Source organism: Erinaceus europaeus, chromosome 13, assembly GCF_950295315.1.
Source record: "Erinaceus europaeus chromosome 13, mEriEur2.1, whole genome shotgun sequence".
Lineage (NCBI taxonomy): Eukaryota > Metazoa > Chordata > Mammalia > Eulipotyphla > Erinaceidae > Erinaceus > Erinaceus europaeus.
In genome coordinates this window covers 5152625-5173638 of record NC_080174.1, presented here as the reverse complement: position 1 = coordinate 5173638, position 21014 = coordinate 5152625, and the positions used below count along the sequence as shown (strand labels likewise).

The 21014-nt window shown below is 55.0% G+C and overlaps 1 protein-coding gene across 3 annotated transcripts in view; it reads left to right on the top strand.

The window, feature by feature from the left end:
• Positions 1-21014, top strand: part of IGF2R (insulin like growth factor 2 receptor) — a 124610-nt gene that overhangs the window by 44611 nt on the left and 58985 nt on the right. For all 3 annotated transcript variants that reach the window (XM_060205224.1, XM_060205225.1, XM_060205223.1), the window contains exons 9-17: positions 163-337; positions 1778-1881; positions 10239-10403; positions 12913-13053; positions 15508-15651; positions 17239-17376; positions 17718-17865; positions 19352-19529; positions 20657-20772. In XM_060205224.1, the coding sequence (XP_060061207.1) occupies positions 163-337; positions 1778-1881; positions 10239-10403; positions 12913-13053; positions 15508-15651; positions 17239-17376; positions 17718-17865; positions 19352-19529; positions 20657-20772 (1309 nt within the window). The remainder of the gene's footprint in view (positions 1-162; positions 338-1777; positions 1882-10238; positions 10404-12912; positions 13054-15507; positions 15652-17238; positions 17377-17717; positions 17866-19351; positions 19530-20656; positions 20773-21014) is intronic.

Below are 21014 nucleotides of genomic sequence, written 5' to 3'. Positions count from 1 at the left end.
AGGGGGCCAAGCGTGGCAGCCCCTGGAATGGATGGGGTTGGGGTAGAGGCAGGTCTGCCCCAAACAAGAGCTTCTGGAAGGAACACCGTGAGCAAATCTATCTGTGTGAGCAAGTCTCTCTCTCCCTCTCTCCCTCTCTCCCCGTCCTTCCTGGTCCTGCAGCTTCAAGCACCCCTTTCTACACCGCGGATGGGAAGGAATACACTTTTTACTTGAACGTCTGTGGCGGCCCCCTCCTGGGCATCTGTGACCGAAACGATGCTGCCATTTGCCAAGTGAAAAAGACTGAACCCAGACCTATCAAAGTCGCAGGGAAATTCCAGAACCAAACACTCCGGTGTGTACACGGCCTTCCTGTCCACTCCAGGCTCATTGTCCCGCCTCCAGCTAGCTCCCTGCCCAACCCCCAGTGTCCCCTCCCGCTTCCTCCCTGTGTTGCCCCCCCCACCCCCGCCCACAAAATCAGTGTGGTACCAGGCCTTCCTACTGCACTTAGGCAGGCTGCTATTCCGTCACTGAACAGTACGATGTTTTTCCTGGCTTGACAATCAAGCGGGCTCCTGCTCAAACCCTTCCCTGGGTGAGCTATTGTTTGCAAGAAGCCCCCCGCTGAAGGAAGGGGGCTGCATTCCTTCCTGTGTCACTGGGCTCCTGTGTTGTATAAAACACACACTTCTAAAGAGTATTGCTGCTTCCTGAGGAGCTATGCTACCGTTCTGTGGACGTTGCAAACCACTCAGAAAAGGCATTCTTGTGGGGGCCGGTGGTGGTGCACCTGGTTAAGTTCATGTAGTAACAGCATGCCAGGAACCAGATTCAAGCCCCTGGTCTACACCTGCAGGGGGTGGAGGATGGTCTTCAGAAAAGGTGAAGCAGTGTTAGTGTTGCAGGTATCTCTTTCTCTCCTTCTCCCTTGATTTCTGTCTCTGTCAAAAAAAAGAAAAAAGTCAAGGCGTTCTTGTGAATGCTGAGCCCAGCGGTTCCTTGACAGAAGCGTTAGGAGAATGCCTCTTTCTGAGATAAAATACTGTCAGGGCTCTCTTGGGTGAGCCTGGGTATAGGGGCACTTGCTAGGGGCATGCTACACTTCTTGGGTGTTACTTAGTTTGTGCAAAATCCAGAGCCAAGAGCAGGAGGAGCCGCCATGCTCACAGCAACCCCTTTGTGCGCTTCTCACTCAGGCCTGGCTCTGAAGTCGTAGAAGCCACATCTGTGCATTTGTGGCTTTTTAAAAATCTTATTTTATTTTATTTATTTATTATTGGATAGAGACAGAAAGAAACTGAGAGGGAAAGGGAAGGTAGAGAGGGAGAGAAACAGAGACAGCCCTGCAGCCCTGCTTCACCACTTGTGAAGCTTTCCCCCTGCAGGTGGGGAACTTGGGTCCTCACACATTGTAATGTGTGCGCTTAACCAGGTTGCGCCACCACCTGCCCCCCCCTTTTATTTTGATAGAGACAGAGAGACAGTGATAGAAACCACAGCGCCAAAGCTTCCTTCAGTATGGTGGGGGCCGGGCTTGAATTTGGGTCAAACACATAGCAACACAGTGCCCCGTCCCGGAGAGAGCTGTGTCCTCAGCCCAGCTCTGTGCACTTGGGTCTCCTCTCCGTGGGACACTTGCTAAGCGAGCTGCGGTGCTGACTGTCCTGTTGGTGGTCGCTTGCTGCTGGCTGACGCCTGAGGGGACGTACACCTAGGCTCATTTTGCACATGCGTCTCTCTGCCCGGGGTCCCCCCACCCCGACGCGTGTGCCTGTGTCTTGCTATACTCCAGCTACTCTGACGGCGACCTCACCTTGATCTACTCTGGAGGCGAGGAATGCAGCTCTGGATTTCAGCGCATGAGTGTCATTAACTTCGAGTGCAACAAAACAGCCGGTGAGTGTGCTGGGGACCCTCACCCCCACTCCTGTGCCCTGGCCACCTCTGGGCCCTGGACTGGCTGTTCTGTGGAAGTGGATGAAGTGCGTGTGCCTGCGTGCTCACACGCGCGCGCGCACACACACTCCCCGGCCCCCAGCCCACCACCACCTGCCACCCCGCCAACTACACACACACATCCTGTTTCCATTTTCCTTGGTTGGTCCTCTGTGTGGTTTGGGAGTGGGCCCAGCACCGGGCTTGCCGGGAAAGGGTTTCTGTCTGGGTTTCTGGCTCGCACCCCAGCACCGAGAGACCTGCCAGGGCGGGGGTGGTCACCCACTGGCACCGAGGCTTTTTACAAATGGCAGCCCTGGGGCAAGAGGCCAGCTTTGGGAAGCTCAGGGTGAAGCAGGACTTCTGGTTTTTCTTAGTGACGAGAAGTTTCCTTGAAGGCCCTGGCTCTGGTGTTTAAAAAATGTCACGCCACCCTTGGGGCTCTGTAAGATTCTGGGGGCGCGGTTTGCATTGGAAGAGAAGAGAAGATGGGCTTCATCTTTGTGAGAGAGCGAGCTTTCCCTTGAGATGGCCGCCATGTTGTGGCCACCCAGGTGTCCCCGGCCTCCCCTGGCCCCTGCACTCAGCCTGTGCTTTGGACCATGCCAATACCTCTGCCGTCTGCCGTTTGCCACACAGGCCGCTCCACCGTTCTCAGGGTGGGGGTGAGGGGGGGTCCTCCCACCCCTCTTTCTGTTTGTTTTGTGTGTTTCTATGATACAGCTCTGGGCCATTTGGTCATGGGGCAGTTCCCTCGTGATTCACTGCAGGCTGGGCGAGAGGCAGCTGTGCTCGGAGTGGGGTCTCAGGGGCGAGCGTCATGAGCTTGACCAGTGTGAGCCAGGAGAGGGGGCTGATGGGAAGCTTTCCACCCACGTGGCCCTCCCTCTTGGGGGATTCCTGCTTACAGAGACACCCCCCCCCCCCATCTCTGCCTATGCTGATCTGACTGCTGGGCCCTGTTTAATGTTTGTGCTTCCTCTTGATGTGTTCACCTGTGTTCCCAGCACCTCTGCCATGTGAACGGCTCACTTCACGATAGCGACCTTGGGAAGGATTCAGGCCCTCCGAGGCGGGGGCCCTCTGCACACGGGGAGTTTGCAGTCTCCCCCCATTTTTCAGGAACCTGGGGTTTGTCCCACACTCTGGAGCTGTGCTCCAGGGGCTCCCTGGCAGGCCGAAACCCTCTCGGGTAGACTGTGTGTCTGTGGTGACCGCAGAGCTGGGAGGGTCCCTTGTCTAGGATGGGGGTCTCAGCTTGACCCTTAGCTGCTGGGAGAGACTTGAGCCACCCAGTACCCTGAAGTGCAGTCTGCAGGGCAGTGAACGAGGGGCTGAGTGAGTGGAGGAAGGAGGTAAAGCCTGCAGATGTGAACACCACAAGGGTTTTGGGTCTTCACTGATGTTCCTCTGAGCAAAACTCTGCCCAAGCAACTTTTACTGTTTCTTTTTTTTAATATATGAAACAACTATTTCTCTCTCTGTATATTTCCACATATGTATAATTTTATTTTGGATAGAGACAAAAATTGAGAGGGGAGGGGGGAGAGAGAAGGAAAGAGACAGACACCTGCAGTCCGGCTTCACTGCTCCTGAAGTGGCATCAGGGGGGCCGGCTCTCAGCATGGCGGCCTGGGTTCTGGGTGCTCGCAGGGGTGGGGGCAGGAGTGGGGAGAGGGGGACGCTGCCCCTGTGAGCCCTTCAGGGCAAGTAGCAGTGGGCCAGGTGCAGAAGCGGGTGAGGAAGGCGAGGAAACTGTCTTTGTAAAGACGTGGGCTTGGGTGACTTGAGCTGGTTGGAGGTCCTTACACAGACCCCGAAGACAGGAGGTAGGAGGTGTGACTGCCCTTCATGGGACTTGGGCTTCATCTACAGTAGAAACCCAGGAGGCTAGGGGAGACAGCAGGATGGTTCTGAAAAAGCCTTTCCTGCCTGAGACTCTGAGGTTCCAGGTTCAATTCCCAGCACCACCACCATCTAGAGCTGAGCAGGGCTCTGGTGTATGCATCTCTCTCTTTCTGTATCTCCCTCCCCCATCTCTCTCTCTCTCTCTCTCCATATATATATATATATATATATATTTATCTCTCATTATTAAAAGAACATATATATTTATAAAGGTCCCAGGTTCAGTCCCCAGCACCACTACCAGCCAGAACTGAGCAAGGCTCTGGTCTCTTTGTGTCTTTCTCTGTATCTCTCTCATTTTGAAATAAGTATTTAAAAAAATTTAAAAAGAGAAGGAACCCAAGGAGTGGGAATCTGGCTGGGGGCCCTCTCTCCATGCCTCATCGCCTTCCACTTGAACTCCATGGCCCTCCCCAGCTCCTCGGGGCCTCGGGGCCTCAGGGCCTCGGGCTGGGCTGGGCTGCTCCCTCTCTGCTGGCCTCCCTCCGACCTCTAGTCTTTAGCTCTGTAGAACTTGCTCTGCTCTTTGTAGAAATGACTTGGCCAGGCCCTTTGTGTGGACAGTGATCTCATCTGGGCACGGAGAAAGATGGCCGCTCCAGTTCTATCCCAGTGGATAGACAGATGGACAGATGGACGGGAGGCTATTGAGACGGGCAGGCAGTCAGGACTCGGAGGGGAGTGGCGTGGACAGCCAAAAGCTTCTCTGGAGAAGCCAAAGCCCAGACGAGCTGAGTCTTGGAAAAAGTACTCAAGGCCATTTTTCCTCCCCCACCCCTTATTATTATTAGTTGGAGGGGGAGAATGCCCGGGGCCCTGTTCCGCCACCCACGGTGTTCTGTTTGTTTTTGTCATTCTCGTTGTTAAGTGGCGCTGGGGCTTGAACCCAGGGCCTCACACATAGAAAGCATGTGCTCTGGTGCGGAGCCGACTCTGTGGCCTGCCCCCATTCCACCATCACCTCCCTTTTTTTCCCTTTCTATTATTGAAAAAAAAAAAAAGACTAAAAATGTAGAAGCAGGACAAACTCAGCAGAGAGGGCTTGCGGGCGCTCGCGCGGGGGGGGGGGGGGTCCTCCCCGTTGCAGGGGTCTTGCCCGCTTTGCTCCACGTGCCACTGGGTGATGCCTCCACTCTGAGCCCGCCCGGGAGAGGCACTTTTACTGGCCTCCGTTGGAGTCACTCTGGTGCTGCTGCCCTGTCCCCAGACTCAAAGACCGCCCAGGCTGACTCCATGATTGTGGGGACAGAAAATGTGGCTAGCCAGTGACTCAATATTTCAGGAGAGATTTCTGTTTGTTTTTTTTATTGCCTCCAGGGTTATCTCTGGGACTTTGTGCCAGCACTATGAATCCACTGCTCCCAGTGGCCATTTTTCCTTTTCTTTGCAGTTTTGATTAGGAGTAGGAGAAGTTGAGAGGGAAGGGGTAGCTAGAGGGAGAGAAAGAGAGACACCTGCAGACCTGCTTCACTGCTTATGAAGCGGACCCCCTGCAGGTGGGGAGCCAGAGGCTTGAACCTGGAGCCTTGTGCACTGTAATGTTGAGTGCTTAAGCAGGTGTGCTACTGCCTGGCCCCTGTTTTTATTTATTTTATTTGATAGGGCTGAGAGAAATTGAGAGGGGAGGGAGTATAGAGAGGGAGAGAGACAGAGACACCTGCAGCCCTGCTTCACCACTTGTGAAGCTTCCTCCTTACAGGTGGGGAGTGGGGGCTTGAACCTGAGTTCTTGTGCTTGGTAACACCTGCACTTAACTGGGTGCGCCACTGCCCGGGCCCTTCAGGAGAGATTTTGAGCTTGCCTGGGGCTTGGAGTCTGATCTGCTTAAGACTCTTTACAGCGCTCTTTCTCTGTGCTCCAAATCATCCTCCCTTGGTTGGGATTTAAAGTCTGCAGGGGAGCTCTTGTGAGGAGTGTGCGCTCACTGCACAGACCATAAGCGCTAACAGCGGCACTTGAGCCCACAAGGGGCGTCCGCACTCGTCTCCCAAAGACTTTCTTTAGGCTTGTGATTATGGGCTCATACATTTTCAAGACCCTGGGAGCTAAGAAGCAGACACCCCAAGAAAGTCAAGGCAGCTTTACAGTACAGGACCGGGGTGGAGACCCGAGTTATACCCTCAGGAAGAAAGAGCAGCAGCAACAAAGTTGGGGTTTTCATGGGGGAAGAAGAGGAAGTGGAAAGCTAATTGGTGCCTACAGGCTCACTGGGTCCTTGGCTTCTGCAGAGCTGGTGACTGATTTTGTCCTCTGGCAAAAGTCCACAGCCCTCGTCCTTGAGTGATGGGAGTAGCTTCTCAAACATTTGTTTGCTTCGTGTTGTCTTAAACACTTGCACTTTGTCCCGGTTCCAGCGAGCTCAGGCAGTGTCTCTGCTCCGTTTGAAAATGGTTCCCCTGGTATAAACTTTGGCAACACCTCTGGTGTTTCTTTGAGCCCTGATACATTTCTTTTTTTTTTTTAAAGTTAGTCGTCGTTTCAGTAACTTCCTTGAAACTTGCTGTCACATCAGAGCTCATTCTTGATGACCTCATCAATAGACTAAATTAGATCGTGTTTTTGGGAAGAGTAACGTATTAGAATAGGCCAATTAAGAGGAGAAAAAAATACAACACACAAAAGAGTGAGTCCAACAGTGTCTTTGTGTGTGACAGGTTCATACATAGCTCTTCGGGAGAGAGGGCTCCAGTGGGGACTTTGCTTTTAGTCTTTTGGGGGGGGCGCTTTATCTTTTGTTGCTTTCTGTAGATTGAACCTGCAGGGCTTCAGTAGTTTTTTTTTTTTTTTTTTTCCTTCCCCTCCTATTTGTTTCAGTGCCTTTACCTGGATTTTTTTTTTTTTCCCCTCCAGGGTTATTGCTGGGCTCGGTGCCTGCACCATGAATCCACCGCTCCTGGAGGCCATTTTTTTCCCCTTTTGTTGCCCTTGTTGTTGTAGCCTCGTTGTGGTTATTATTATTACCATTGCTGATGTTGTTCGTTGTTGGAGAGGACAGAGAGAAATGGAGAGAGGAGGGGAAGACAGAGAGGGGGAGAGAAAGACAGACACCTGCAGACCTGCTTCACCGCCTGTGAAGCGACTCCCCTGCAGGTGGGGAGCCGGGGGCTCGAACCAGGATCCTTACGCCGGTCCTTGCACTTTGTGCCACATGCGCTTAACCTACTGCGCCACCGCCCGACCCCCGGATTTTTTTTTTTTTGGTAAAGGATTGGGAGTATGTACACACAGAACACAGACACAGACACACACACACACACACACACACACACACACACACACACACGTACACACACACACACACGTTCTAAGACTCATCATACCTCCACCAACACTCCAGTGCCGTCACAGCCAAGACATCCCACTATTCACACCATCTTTCCTCCAGTAACAACCAGAGTTAGAATGAAGCCTCAGAATCAGTTTGGTTATTATTACTATATATATATTTTTGTTTTGTTTTGCAAGTTGATTTATCTTACTTTATCTTCCACCTGGGGGCAGAAGCATCTGGTTGTTGCCTTTACCCCCTTACTGATTCCACATGGCGGAATTACCTGCCCTCCCAGCCATTTTCCCCCAGAAGCACCTGTCCTTTTTTTTCTTTCACTGAGCAGCAACCCCTGGGCTATGTGGGCCTGGGTCTCTTTCTCTCGTCCACTGCTGATGCGCATTCAGATAGATTCCACATTTCGGTAGTTTTGAACATTGCTCCTGCAAGGTTTTTGTTTGTGTGTTTGTTTTGTTTGTGTGTGTTAATGAGACCGGGCTCTTCACTTTCTGCCCGGTGTGAAAGAGGAAGCCAGTTTGCTGGGATGAAGGGATTGTGGAAATTGAATCCGAGTCCTGAGGAGGGAGAGAGACTCCAGTCTCCCTGAACAGTGGTCTGAAGTCAAGGCCATGGGGCTTCATTGTGGTGCCGGGACTCGAACCCAGGACCTTCTGCATGGCAAGGCTCTAGCACACTGCCGTGGGAGCGATCAGCTGGCCTGAAAGTCAGTTTAGTTAAAAAAAAAAAAAAAAAAAAAAACCTAACAAATAAAAAGCAACCGGCCACGATTTGCTAGAGGAGAGCTTGCTGCTCCCAATTCTTCGAGGAATTAACTACGGCAGATAAGATGCCGGCCAAGGACTCTTTACAAGGGCCTCTCCTGCCAGGGCTTCATTAGGAAGCCCCAGATGCACTGGATGCCGTCCTGGGGTGATTTCAGCCATCAGCGGCCTGCTCACAGGGGCAGAGGCCTGAGGCATCTGCAGAGAGCCTGACTCCTAGCCACTGTTTGGGGGGCAGCTGGGGGGGGCCGGCAGGTGGTGCAGGGGCCTCAGGGACCCAGAGAGAGGGCCCTGGGGAGGAATTGGGGAAAACTGCTTCTTCCAGGGTAGCTAGCTGGCAGTGGTTCCTTAGGGGGTTAAAAATCAGAGGGCGGGGAAGACAGCACAGTGTTTCTGCATAAAGACTTACCTGCCTGAGGCTCCAAGGTCCCAGGTTCAGCCCCCGGCACCACCATCAGTCAGAGCTGAACAGGGCTCTGGTCTCTTTCTGTATCTCTCTCTCATTAAAATAAAATGAATTGAGTTGAGGGGCTGGGGAGACAGCATCATGATTCTGCAAAAGACTTTTATGCCTGGGGCTCTGAGGTCCCAGATTCAGTCCTCAGCACCACCAGAAGCCAGAGCTGAGCAGTGTTCTGGTCTTTTTCTGTGTCTTTCCCTCTCCCCTCTCCCCTCTCCCCTCTCCCCTCTCCCCTCTCCCCTCTCCCCTCTCCCCTCTCCCCTCTCCCCTCTCCCCCCTCCCCCCTCCCCCCTCCCCCTCCCCCCTCCCCCCTCCCCCCTCCCCCCTCCCCCCTCCCCCTCCCCCCTCCCCCCTCCCCCTCCCCCTCCTCCCTCCCCCCTCCCCCTCCCCCTCCCCTCTCCCCCCTCCCCCTCCCCCTCCCTCTCCCTCTCCTTCCCATTAAAATAAAATACACATTTAAAAAAAGAGTTTAGGTTTGGGGAGATAACAGAATGGTTCTGCAAAAAGATTTCCACCTGAGGATTAGTCCCCAGCACCACCAGAAGCGTGCGCTTGCGCGCGCATGTGTGTGTGTTTGTGTGTGTGTGTGTGTGTGTATGTGTACATGTACATCTCTCTCTTTCTTTCCCTCTCTCCCTCTCCTTCCCTTCCTCTCATACATGGAGTCCCAGGACATGGTGCAGTGAGTAGTTTGGGGACTCAAGCCTGGTTTGATCCCAGGCTTCACATGTGCCAGAGTGATATCTTCCCTCTCTCCTCATCTCTCTCATTAATAAATAGATAATTAAAAAAAAGAATACATACACATTTTGAAAAAATGAACAAATAAGGGCTGGGGAGACAGCACAGTGGATCTGCCACAAGACTGTGCTTAAGATGCTGCCTCCAGGTAGCCCTCCCAGCTGAGCCCGGCTAGCCTGCATGCCAGTCCTTTGAGTGTGCCCTTCCCATTCCACATAGACCATGATTCAGGAACTTTGTTGACTTTTCCCTTTCTAGAAATCCTATCCTCTCACCTCCCCGGAGATGGGGGCCACTGGCAGGGAGCCCCACTTTCCAGCCCTGGCTGGCTTCCCCCCCCCCTCCCTGGACCTCCTCAGTGATTTTCCCTTCCTGAGGCTTGGTGTCCCCGCATGGCACGAGGTTCTGAGGCAGGGGGGAGACAGGGTGTGTGGGGTGATTTCTGTTCAAGCAAGAATATTAGAAACATTCTACTGGGCTGCTCGGAGCCAGGCCCTGCTCCCTGTACCTCAGGAGGAGCAGGCGTGACTTCAGTCAAGACGAAGATGAATTCTTGACCCCAGGCTTCCCGACAGAACCCCCCCCCCCCAACCAGGGGCAGCCCCAGACCCCACGTTCTTGACCCCGAGGTGATACACCTCCCCTCCCTTCCATGGACTTTCCTCTTCTTCTTTTCTGTTTTTTTATTTTTATTATTTCTTTATTGGGGAATTAATGTTTTACATTCAACAGTAAATACAATAGTTTGTCCATGCGTAACATTCCCCAGTTTTCCATATAACAACATAACCCCACTAGGTCCTCTGTCAGCCTTCTCGCTTCCTTTCTGTTCTTATTGTTTTGTTTTATTTGCTTCATTTGCTTCTTTTTAATGAGAGGGCACAAACGAGAGAGAGAGAGAGAGAGAGAGAGAGAGAGAGAGAGAGAGGGAGAGGGAGAGGGAGAGGCAAGCCACACAGGCCAGAGCTCAGCTTGGGCTCCTGGTGGTGCAGAGGTATCGAACCTGGGGCCTCAGAGCCTCAGGCGTGACGGTCTTTTCCAGAACCACCCACTGTGCCTCAGGGTCCCAGCACACGGCCCTACGCCCCCCCCCGCCCCCCCCGCCCCCCCCCCCCCCCCGCCTGTGTGACCGGCTCCCCCTCCCGCCCCGCCCCTGCAGGCAGCAACGGCCGAGGCTGGCCCGTGTTCACGGGGGAGGTGGACTGCACCTACTTCTTCACCTGGGACACCAAGTATGCCTGCGTCAAGGAGAAGGAAGACCTGCTCTGCGGCGTCTCGGACGGCAACAAGCGCTTCGACCTGTCGGCCCTGGCCCGCCATTCGGGTAGGGGCTGCTTCCCAGCAGGGGCTGGGTGGGGACTTTGTCCGGCAGTGGGCGCTCTGTTGGGCTGGGGCTGTATGGGGGCTTCATCCTGGGGATGAGAGCGCTCTTCTGGGATGGGCTGGAGGGGAGAGATGTTCATCCTGGGGTGGGGGCTCCATCTTGGGGATGGGGCTTCATCCTGTGGGGGGTGGCTTTGTCTTGGGGGGGGATGTGGGGACTCCAGCCTGAGCTATGGGGTAGGGGAACAGTCGTGTTCTGTCCCGTTTCCCGTTTCCCTTGCCTCTCTCTCCACCAACCCGCTGGAGGCCACCATCCCAGTGGCCTGTATCCCGGCCTGCCCGCCCTATGGCTGCATGAGAGAGTGCTGGGCCAGGAGGCAGACTGCTGGGCCAGGAGGCAGGCTTTCTGGCTTTCTGTGGGCTGCCTCCGGCCGAGCTTCGAGCTAGTCTAACAAGATCTGCCAAGGGGCCGGGTGGTGGCGTACCTGTTTAAGTGCTCACATCACAGCACACAAGGACCCGGGTTCAAACCCCTGGTCCCCACCTGCAGGGGGGAAGCTTCTTGAGTGGTGAAGCAGGGCTGCAGGTGCCTCTCCGTCTCCTTTTCTGTCTCCCCCTCCTCTCTCAGTTTGTCTCTATCTAAGAATAATAGTAATGATAATAACTGCCAAGTGCTCTTTTTAATTATTTTATGTCTTAATTGGGAAGTTCATGGCTTTCGGCACAGGTGCTCACACAGGGGTGTGATTTCTCAGCTCTCCATGACAGGTTTGTGCAGAACACTTGCACCCCCCAATTTGGGTCCTTGTCCACCATCATGAACCAGGACCCTAAGGCCCCCCAGGCCCCTGCCCTTCTCCCTCTATTCCTGCCCCAGAATCCTTTGCTTTGGTGCAAACCACTGCTAGTCCAGGTTTTACTTGGTGTCTCCCCTTCTGTTCTGATGTCTCCACCTCTTGTCCATGAGTGAGACCATCCCATCTTCATCCTTCTTTTTCTGGCTGATCCCACTTCACCTGATCCCTTCAAGCTCCATCCAAGAGCAGGTGAAGAAGGTGACTTCATCACTCTTCGCGGCTGAGTAGTATTCCACTGTGTACCCAGACTGCACCTTTCTCAGCCACTCATCTGTTGTTGGACACCTGGGTTACTTCCAACTCTGGGCTCTTACAAATTGTGCTGCTGTGAATATATTCCTTTTTGTGAGACAGACTGAGTGGCTCTGGCTCTGGCTCTTGGCCCTTGCCCTGCCCAGTGCACTCTCTCTCTGGCCCAGGGGAGCTCAGACTTTAGCAAGAGTACTTCCCTTTCTGTGGGGCCCAGAGCTGCTCTCTGAGCCCGGGACTTCCCCTCCCTGGGCCCCTTCTGTGGTGGGTGAGCTTCCTGAGAGGAACCAGTTCTGGCTGTGGAGCTGAGTAGCCCTGGGGCTGCTGGGAGGGCGCCTTGCCTGGTCCTGTGTCTGGCACCAGTAGTAGCCTGCCTTGACTTCTGACCACACGCTTAGAGATGACACGAGTTCTCGGCTCTCTTGCCCCCCCCCCCTTTTCAGATAGAGAGGGAGAGAGACCACAGCAACAGAGGTTTCCTGTATTTTGTTTTTTAAAGATGTCTTTAGGGGCTGGGCAGTGGTTGGTGTGCCCGGTTAAGCAAACATAGTACTTACTAAGTGCAAGGATCTGCTCTTGGGCCCGGGTTCAAGCCTCCCGGCTCCTCACCTGCAGGGGAGGTCGCTTCACAGGTGGTGAAGCAGGTCTGCAGGTGTCTCTCTCTCTCTCTCTCTCTCCTTCATCTCAGTTCCTCTCTGTCCTGTACTATAAAATGGAAAAAATGGCCACCAGGAGCAGTGGAGCTCGAGCCTCAGCAAGAATCTTGGAGGTGCACGCGCGCACGAGGGAGAGAGAGAGAGAGACAGAGACAGAGACAGAGGCATGGGAGGGATAGGGAGAAAACCCACAACGCCATGGTGCTTCCCCAATGGCATGGCCTTGTGGTGCAGGGGTTCTAACCCAGGGCCTCAGGACCTGCAAAACATGCGCTCTACTGGCTGAGCTATCTCCTGGCCACTTGAACTGCTTTCCACTTGGGGGGGGTCTCTGTGCTTTCTTTCTGGCCCTTGCTGACTTTGGCCTGTGTCTCTCCAGCGCCCGAGGAGCGGGGGTGTTTGCCTGCACCCCCAGCCCCATCCCTGCAGATCAGTCTGCCTTGCGTATTCCACTTGACCGTATCTAATTTCAGACCGTGGGGCTTGGGGTGGGGGGAGACTTTCTGCAGTTTCTCTCTGCACACACCCCCCCCCTTCCTGTTTTCTCCAAGCTGCCTCTTCTGAGTGAGCAGTGGGGGTCTGGGGACGTGTGTCTCTCACCTGAAATGAGGGTTGAGGAGCCCGCCAAGTCGGTGCTGTCCTTCCTGCCTGCGGCTTCACCCCCTGGGTGGCGTGACTCAGAGGAGCGCATCACAGCCTTTGGCTCACAGGAGCCTTTCATTATCATTCTCTCTCTTTTTTACCATAGAACCTGAACATAATTGGGAAGCGGTGGCTGGCGGCCAGAGAGAGGCAGAGAAGAAACACTTCTTCATTAACATCTGCCGCAGGGTGCTGCAGGAGGGCCTGGCCAGAGGCTGTCCTGAGGAGGCGGCCGCCTGCTCTGTGGGTGAGTGAGTGCTCCCCTCCCGGCCCTCCCCCAGGGCCCAGACCGAGCTCTGAGAGGCAAGCGGGCAGCCAGAGTGCAGAGGCCCAGTGGCGAATTACAGAGCCTTCCTTCCCGTGGTTCAGCTCAGGCTGCAGCTCCTGGCTGGGCGCTGCGTGCAAAGATGGAGGAGAAAAACCTTCCCAGGACAGACGGGTCCAGGGGCTGTAGCGAACATGGGTCAGATCGGCTGTTATCACCTATGCCGTGCACCAGCCGTGACATACGTGCCATGTACCTGCTGTGACATGCATGCCACGCGTCATGAGCTGACATACGTGCCAAGCATCAGCCGTGACATACGTGCCATGCACCCACTGTGACATGCATGCCACACGTCATGAGCTGTGACATACGTGCCAAGCATCAGCCGTGACATATGTGCCAGGCACCCGCTATAAGGTACCTGCAGTGCGCCAGCTAGTCTGCCTGTGCGCCTTCTCAGCTGCACATTCAGACAGTGTGTCAGCTGTAACACACTTGGCTGTAGCCCACCTGCCCTCTGTCAGCCTAACTGCACATGGAATGGGCAGCCAGGGGACCCTGGCCTGTAGCAAGGGGTCTGTGAGGCAGAAGCCTTTCAGGCTCACTGTGGGGAGGTGGGGTGCCCACATTCCTGGGGCTCTTGGGTGCCCCTGAGCCTAGCATCACGTCCCCTGATGGTCACGCTTGAAAAGGCAGCCTGTTGGCTCAGGGTGTGTGTGTGTGTGTGTGTGTGTGTGTGTGTGTGTGTGTGGCGGGGGACTGGTGAGAGCACCTTCTGGAAAGCACAGCTTGGGGATACCCTGAACTCACCAAGACTCCTCCATCTTTCCATTCTTTTGATTTTCTCCTTCCTCAACCCTCCTCCTTCTCCTCCTCCTCCTCCTCCTCCTTGAAGCACTGCTCAGCTCTGGCTGTTGGAGGTGCTGGGAATCAAACCCGTGGACCCAGGTGCCCACGTTCTGTGTGCCGCTGCTGTGTGCATGTTCCTGGCCCTGGCGGAGCCTGCTGACGTGGGGTTGTCCTGCGATTGGGAGCAGAAGCCCCCACCGTCCATGATTACGGTTCCATTTTGTGATGTGAAGAGTCAGCTTGGCTAGGTGCTTGGGCCAACCTGACTTTTTTTTTTTTTAATATTTATTTATTGATTCCTTTTTGTTGCCCTTGTTGTTTTATTGTTGTATTTATTATTGTTGTTGTTATTGATGTCATTGTTGTTGGATAGGACAGAGAGAAATGGAGAGAGGAGGGGAAGACAGAGAGGGGGGAGAGAAAGACAGACACCTGCAGACCTGCTTCACCGCCTGTGAAGCGACTCCCCTGCAGGTGGGGAGTCAGGGGCTCGAACCGGGATCCTTATGCCTGTCCTTGTGCTTAGCGCCACCTGCGCTTGACTTTTCGTTTTTTTACTCTCTTTTTTCTCCTCCTTTTTCCTTCTCATTTTTATTTTTTACAATTGATTTACCTGGGAGTGTCCAAAAGCAGTGGCTTAGGACAGGCGGCACCCCCCCCCCATGGCTGCCGTGTAGGTGGGGCTGAACATGCCTTGGTCACCTGCGCCGTGTACCCTCTCTAGTGCCTCCCCGGGCCTCCCCACCTCCCTGTTGCTTAAGACTCAGCCTCACACGGTCTGGGCAGAGAGCATGACTCAGACCCTCTACAGCCAGGAGAGGAAGGTTTGTGAATCAGGGCCGCTTTTGAGAAATCAGCCCCACACTCAGGAGGGGGAGTCCGCCTTTATTTCCAATTAATGACTTTGTCCCAGAGCCCTGCTCAGCTCTGTCTGATGGTGGTGCAGGGGCATTGAACCTGGGACTTTGGAGCCCCAGGCGGGAGAGTCTCGTTGCAGAATCACGATGCTCTGTCCCCCCACCCTGGGGTGGTGTGCCTTTGAAAGCAGCCCCCTTCATGCCATGCCCACACCCAGGCTTTCATTTTAAAAGGACACCATCTCAGCCCCGGGCAGCAAGGACGCAGAGGAGCCAAGAATGCAAGTGCCCACCTGCGTCGCTGGCCCAACAGGCTGAGTCAGTTTCTGCTTTAGTCTTGGGACAAGCGACCCCTGGGCTGAGATTTCAAAAGCCCTTGTGTCGCAGGACAGCTGGGGCCCCCAAACAGGGGGCATGGTATTAACTTACCAATGGGGACACGTGTGCAGGCCACTTGTCACTTGTGCCCAGAGAACATGTGTGTGTCATTCCTGAACTTCCCTACAAGGCTTGGACGTGGCCTTGGCATCTTCTGTGTGTCTCTTGCTGCCAGGTGGTCACACTTGTTACTGAAAAAATGCCCCCCGGACCCCCCATGGGCCGGGCCACGAGGAGTGGGAGAAGGACCAGTTGCTGGACCACAGCTGACCCTGAGCCCCCTGTCTGCTGGGGTGCTGTTCTCAGCAACACCTAATGTGTGCCCCGCTTTCCCCCCTCTCTCTTTCAGATAAGAATGGAAGCAGAAGCTTGGGAAAATTTCTTTCTTCTCCCGTGAAAGAGAAAAGAAACCTGCTTCTCTCTTATGCTGATGGGGACAGTTGTGGTCTGGGCAGGAAGATAGCCACGAACATAAGTCTCATATGCAAGCCAGGTAAAGAAAAAGGCAAAGAAGAACGAAAGGATGAAAACCAGGAGAACTAGAAGAGCACACAGTTCCCCTTCTTCTGGCTTTCTTTCATTCTCTGTCTCTCTCTGCCCCTCCTCACCTGGGGAATCAGGCAGAAGGAGGTGGTGGGCTGAGGGCTTCAGCTTCTGGAATATTCCACGGTGTGGGGCACGGTCCATCTGACTTTTTCCCCTCCATCCCCCACTCAGACTCCATCCAGAAGTGGAGAAACCAGATGGTTTCCTGACGAACCAGACTGTAACTTGGCAAAGGAGTCGTGGGTCTCAGCAAGCCGCCGCCTCCTTCTGAGGGACCCGATGGAGGAGGGCCTCGGGGCCAGCTCCTCTCCCTCCCCAGGGACATAGCTTATCCTGTGGGATCCCCGATCGCAGCTCAGAAACAGGAACCCTCCCCTCTGTCCTCGAAGCACGGCTCGGCATTGCCGCTGTGGGCCGGACAGGCTTCCACATTTTGTGTTCCTCAAAACCCCAGTCCTTCATGAACCCCCGGCTATATGCCACGGCTATATTTCTGCCCTGCGGGGACTTCCTTGTTGATCACAGTACCCGTGGGGCTATTTTTAAGCATTTGCCCCATTGTTTAATGAATAGCGTGTTTCCACTGTGGGCGACGGTGTGATTCTGTATCCTCTCTGGCCCCCACTTGCCTGGAATATTGTCTTTGGCTCCGTTCCCAACTTGCGATAAGGTCAGGGACTTTTTTTCTTTTTTTTTTTTTGGGGGGGGGAGGAGTGTTTCCTTTACATTGTGATGAGACACATGTCATGTAAAAGGTGTCACCGGGAAGTTGTGTGGTGGCCTCCCACGGAGTGCAGCACCCAGCCTTCCTCCTCTTCCTCAGGCACCAAGCGCTTTGCCACGGCGTAGACGGGCCACAGTCCAGGTGTGATGCACTTGGAACACGCCAGGTAGAACGTCCATGTATGACTCCAGACAGGCCAGGCATGCAGCATGCCAGGCGTGACGTGCTCGTGGTAAGCCAGATGGAACTGAGCTGGCACCCAGCACATCTGACAGACGTATCACATGCTGGCTGCGGTAGGCGCAGTGAGCCAGGTGTCACGTAGGCATGTCCAGAGACATGCTGCAGTGTCGCCTACCAGACCCGGTGTGCCCACGCCACGCCACGCCACGCCACGCCACGCCACGCCACACCACACCACACCACGCCACACCACGCCACAGTACATGCCTGGTCTAAGGTAAATGGACCACGCCGGGTGTAACGCCCGTGTATCAGTGCCGGGCCTGCTGTGCCATGCTAGCTTCTGTGTGGTGGACCACTGGAGGCAGGCAAGAGGCCTGGGAACGGCCAGGACAGATACCGCAGTGTTGTGACATGAAGCTTGCCCTCCCCTCCGCTCTCCCCCCAGAGTCCATCAGCCCCCTCCCTGAGCCCGGGCACCCCATCCCATCTCTCTGCCTGCTGAGTTCACTGTACCACTGGGCCCCACCCACGAGGAGCCCGTGGGCTTGCGGGCGGTCTCCAGAGCACGGGAAGGCCTTTGGGACTGGGTAGGTGACCGGCCTGCCTCCCTCGTCCCCATGCCAGGTGATCTGGAGAGTGCCCCGGTGTTGACCATGGCTGACCAGGACGGCTGCTTCTTCCAGTTTGAGTGGCACACGGCTGCGGCCTGTGTGCTGTCCCGGACGGAGGGCAAGAATTGCACGGTGTACGACTCCCAGGCAGGTGTGTGTCGGCCTGCGGCTTCGCTCTGTGTTGACCGACTGGGTGCGGGCGAGGAGGACCTAGGCGCTTTGTCCAGCATGGGGCGGTGGGGGCTGCTCGCATCTGCTTCGAAAGGGCTTCTGGTTAGAGGACCGGCGTGGGAAGAACGAGTCCTCCAAACTGATTTTTTAATTTAATTTTTCTTTTAGTGATGTAATAATGATTGACAGGATTGTAGGTTAAGAGGGGTACAAACCCATACAGTCCCACCACCGCCGTGCCCCATCCCCTCCATTGGAAGCCCCCTCCCCGATGCCAGCACCCGGCTGTCTCTCTGCCACCACCCCCCCCCCCCCCCCCAGGCTTCTCTTTTGATTTGACGGCGCTGAGCAAGAGCAGAGGTTACTACAAGGTGGTGACAGAGAAGCATGACTTCTACATCAACGTGTGTGAGCCTGTGACCATCGGTGGCTGCCCGCCGGGCTCGGGGGCCTGCCAGGTGTCCAAGAGGTGAGTCTGCCCCCCTCCCCGTCGTGCCTTCAGGGAAGGCCCCCTTGGGACACTGCAGAATAGCCTCCACTGTCTAGATTTCTGCTCCTTTATTTGGAAGGGCAAACCAGCATGGTTTCATCCATCGCCTGGCTGCTTTGCTCATTTCAGAGAGAGAAATAGAGACACCTGAGCTTCCCCTGGTGCTGATGTGGCATGGCCATGGGGTGCTGGGGTTTGACTCTGAGCTGCACACATGACATGTGCCCTCCCTGGTGGGGCATCTCTGTGGCCCTCTACTTGTTGTTGTGCTTCTGAGTTTTATAATTAAAAAATTTTTATTGCCATCCAGTTTATGGCTGGGGCTTGGTGCTAGCACTATAAATTTACCACTCCCAGTGGCCATTTTTCCCTTTTTTTTTTTTTGTTTCGTTTGACAGAACAGAGAGACATGGAGAAGGGAGAGGGAGATAGAGAGATCCCTGCAGACCTGCTTTACCACTCGTGAAGCTTCCCCACTGCAGGTGGGGACTGAGGGTCTGAACCCAGGTCCTTGAGCCTGATAACGCATGTGCTCAGCTGGCCGCCCCCAGGCCCAGACCCTGTGTATTCACTCTCGAGAGCGGAGGGCAGAGAGGCAGGAAGGAGAAGCTTCTCTGGGGGCCGTCGGGTGGCTGTGCAGCCGTAGGGTGAGCTCCCGGCACCCAGCAAGTTTAGATTTCCTTATCACCCCCCCCCCCAAGGCCTCATCCAAGTGGGAGCCGTGGCTCTGGGCTCTGTGGGCTTTTTTTTTTTTTTTTTAGTGATTTTGTATCAGTGTACAGAATTATAAGATGACAGGGGTACAACTCCACACCATCCCCGCCACCACCAGAGTCCTGTGTCCCCAGTCCCTCCATTGGGAACCACAGTGGTTCTCCCAAGCTCACAGATACGGGCTGACTATTACTTCTAGAACTGTCTATCCTTATGTCTGTCTGTCCATACTTTTATGGCCCTGCCTTCTCGTCCTTCCTCAAGACACACCTACATCTATTCCTACTTGCGACTGTCTCTCCTTTGTTTCCTCTCCTCTCTCTGGGTCCTGATGGAGTTGGGGTTCAGAGCCCCCTGGTCATTTTCTCCTGACATTTCTCCCCCTCTGGGAGCAGGGACCCAAATTATTTATGGGGAGCAGCAGGCGGGAGTTCTGGCTTCTGTTCTGTCATTACTTCTCCACTGGACATGGGTGTTGGCAGGTGGATCCACGCCCCCAGCTTGTTTCTAGCTGTCCCTAGTGGGGCAGGGCTCTGGGGAGGGGAGGTCTATGGGCATTTTTTTTTTTTTTTGATCTTGGAGAAGAATGGGGAGCAGGAGAGATGCCCCAGTGTCACTCTGTCACTCTGGCTGCACGCACAGTGCCACAGAGGGGCTCAGACCGTAGTCCCCAAGCAGGCGCTCTGCCACCTGGGGCGAGGGCAGGCTCACTCCCGCTCACCCCCGTGGGTCTGTCTGTCTGTCCGTCCAGGGACGGGAAGGTGTGGAGCCTGGGCATGAGCAGTGGGAAGCTGTCCTACTATGATGGCATGATCCAGCTCAGCTACCGCGGTGGCTCACCCTACAACAGCCAGCGCCACACGCTGCGCGCCACCCTCATCACCTTCCTCTGCGACCGTAACGCCGGCGTCGGCTTCCCCGAGTACCAGGTGGGTGGGAGCACGGGGGTTCCGGGCCGGGCTGGGGGGCTCGCAGGGGACATGCATGGGAGTTCCTTGACCCACCCAGAGCTTGAGGACCGTCCCTGGTCCTGCTGGCTCGGGCGACAAGACGCACAAAGGCGGGCCATCTGTTTAAATGCACGTGCTACCTTACAAAGGGACCTGGGTTCAAGCCCCCTCTCCCCACCTGCAGGGGAAAAGCCTCATGATGTTGAGGTAGGGCTACAGGAGTGTCTCTCTTTTTCTCCCGTTCGATTCTCCTCTTCTCTCCCAATTTCTCTGTCTCTATCCAGAGTTAATAAACAATATACATAGAATTTTAAAAGAAAGGATTTATTTAAAAATAAAGAAATAACTCCTTTATTAAGTGAGAGAGAGAGAGACAGAGTGGAGAAGAGGGAGGCAGCATCACTCTGGTACATGCTCGACAGACAATCGAACTTGGGGCCTCCTGCTTGCAAGTCCAGTGCTCTGCCCTCTGTACCACTCTTTAAAGCTCTTTAAATATAAATATATATATTGGATAAAGACAGAAGTTGAAAGGGAAGGGGCAGGTAGAGAGGAAGAGAGACAGACAGACACCTGTAGCCCTGCTTCACTACTTAGGAAGCTCTACCCACCCCGTACTTGGCGACTAGGGGGCTTGAACCCGGGTCCTTGCGCACAGTAACATGTACGTTCAACCAGGCGCGGCAATGCCCTACCCCGGCACACTTGCTTTGTTCCTGAGGTGCTGGGACCTTGTGGAGGCAGACCTGTCGCCCCTGGCTCCCAGGGCAGCTGTCAGTCCTCTTGGAGAACAGGAGAGAGGGCCGGCAGGGAGTATGAGGCCCCAGGGACATAGCACCAGCCGCTGTGCCATGTCCCTCCGCGAGGCCGTCCGTGGTGCCCTCAACACCCCCTATTTGCCAGGGCTCGAACCCAGAGCCATGCACGGATGCGTTCTCTAGCGTCTGGGCTCCCTTTTGTGACCCGGCAGGAACAGGGGTTGCCCGTCAGCGGGCTGCCCACGGCTGTATTGATGTACACACACGCCCCGTTATTTTTCAAACCTGGGGAGGGGACCTCCTCCTTGGAGTGACCACCTCGCCCTGCCTCCCCCCTGCTGCCCGCAGGAAGAAGACAACTCCACCTACAACTTCCGTTGGTACACCAGCTTCGCCTGCCCCGAGGAGCCTCTGGAGTGCGTGGTCACTGACCCCATTACCATGGAGCAGTACGACCTGTCCAGGTAATCCGCCCCACCTGGCTGTCTGGCCTGGGCCTCCCAGCCTGCTTTGCTCTGGGGGTGAGGGGTGGGTGCCGGTCCCAGAGAGGAATTTGTCTTTCTCTTGCCTGTGCATGATTCTTCACTCCTTGGACAACAGTTTTCTTCCCCCAAGAGAGATGCACCACAAGAGCGTTCCACCCTCTGTGGAGTTTCCCCTGGTGCCCCCGTACCCCCATGTGGTGTCAGGGCTTAAACCCTGGTGA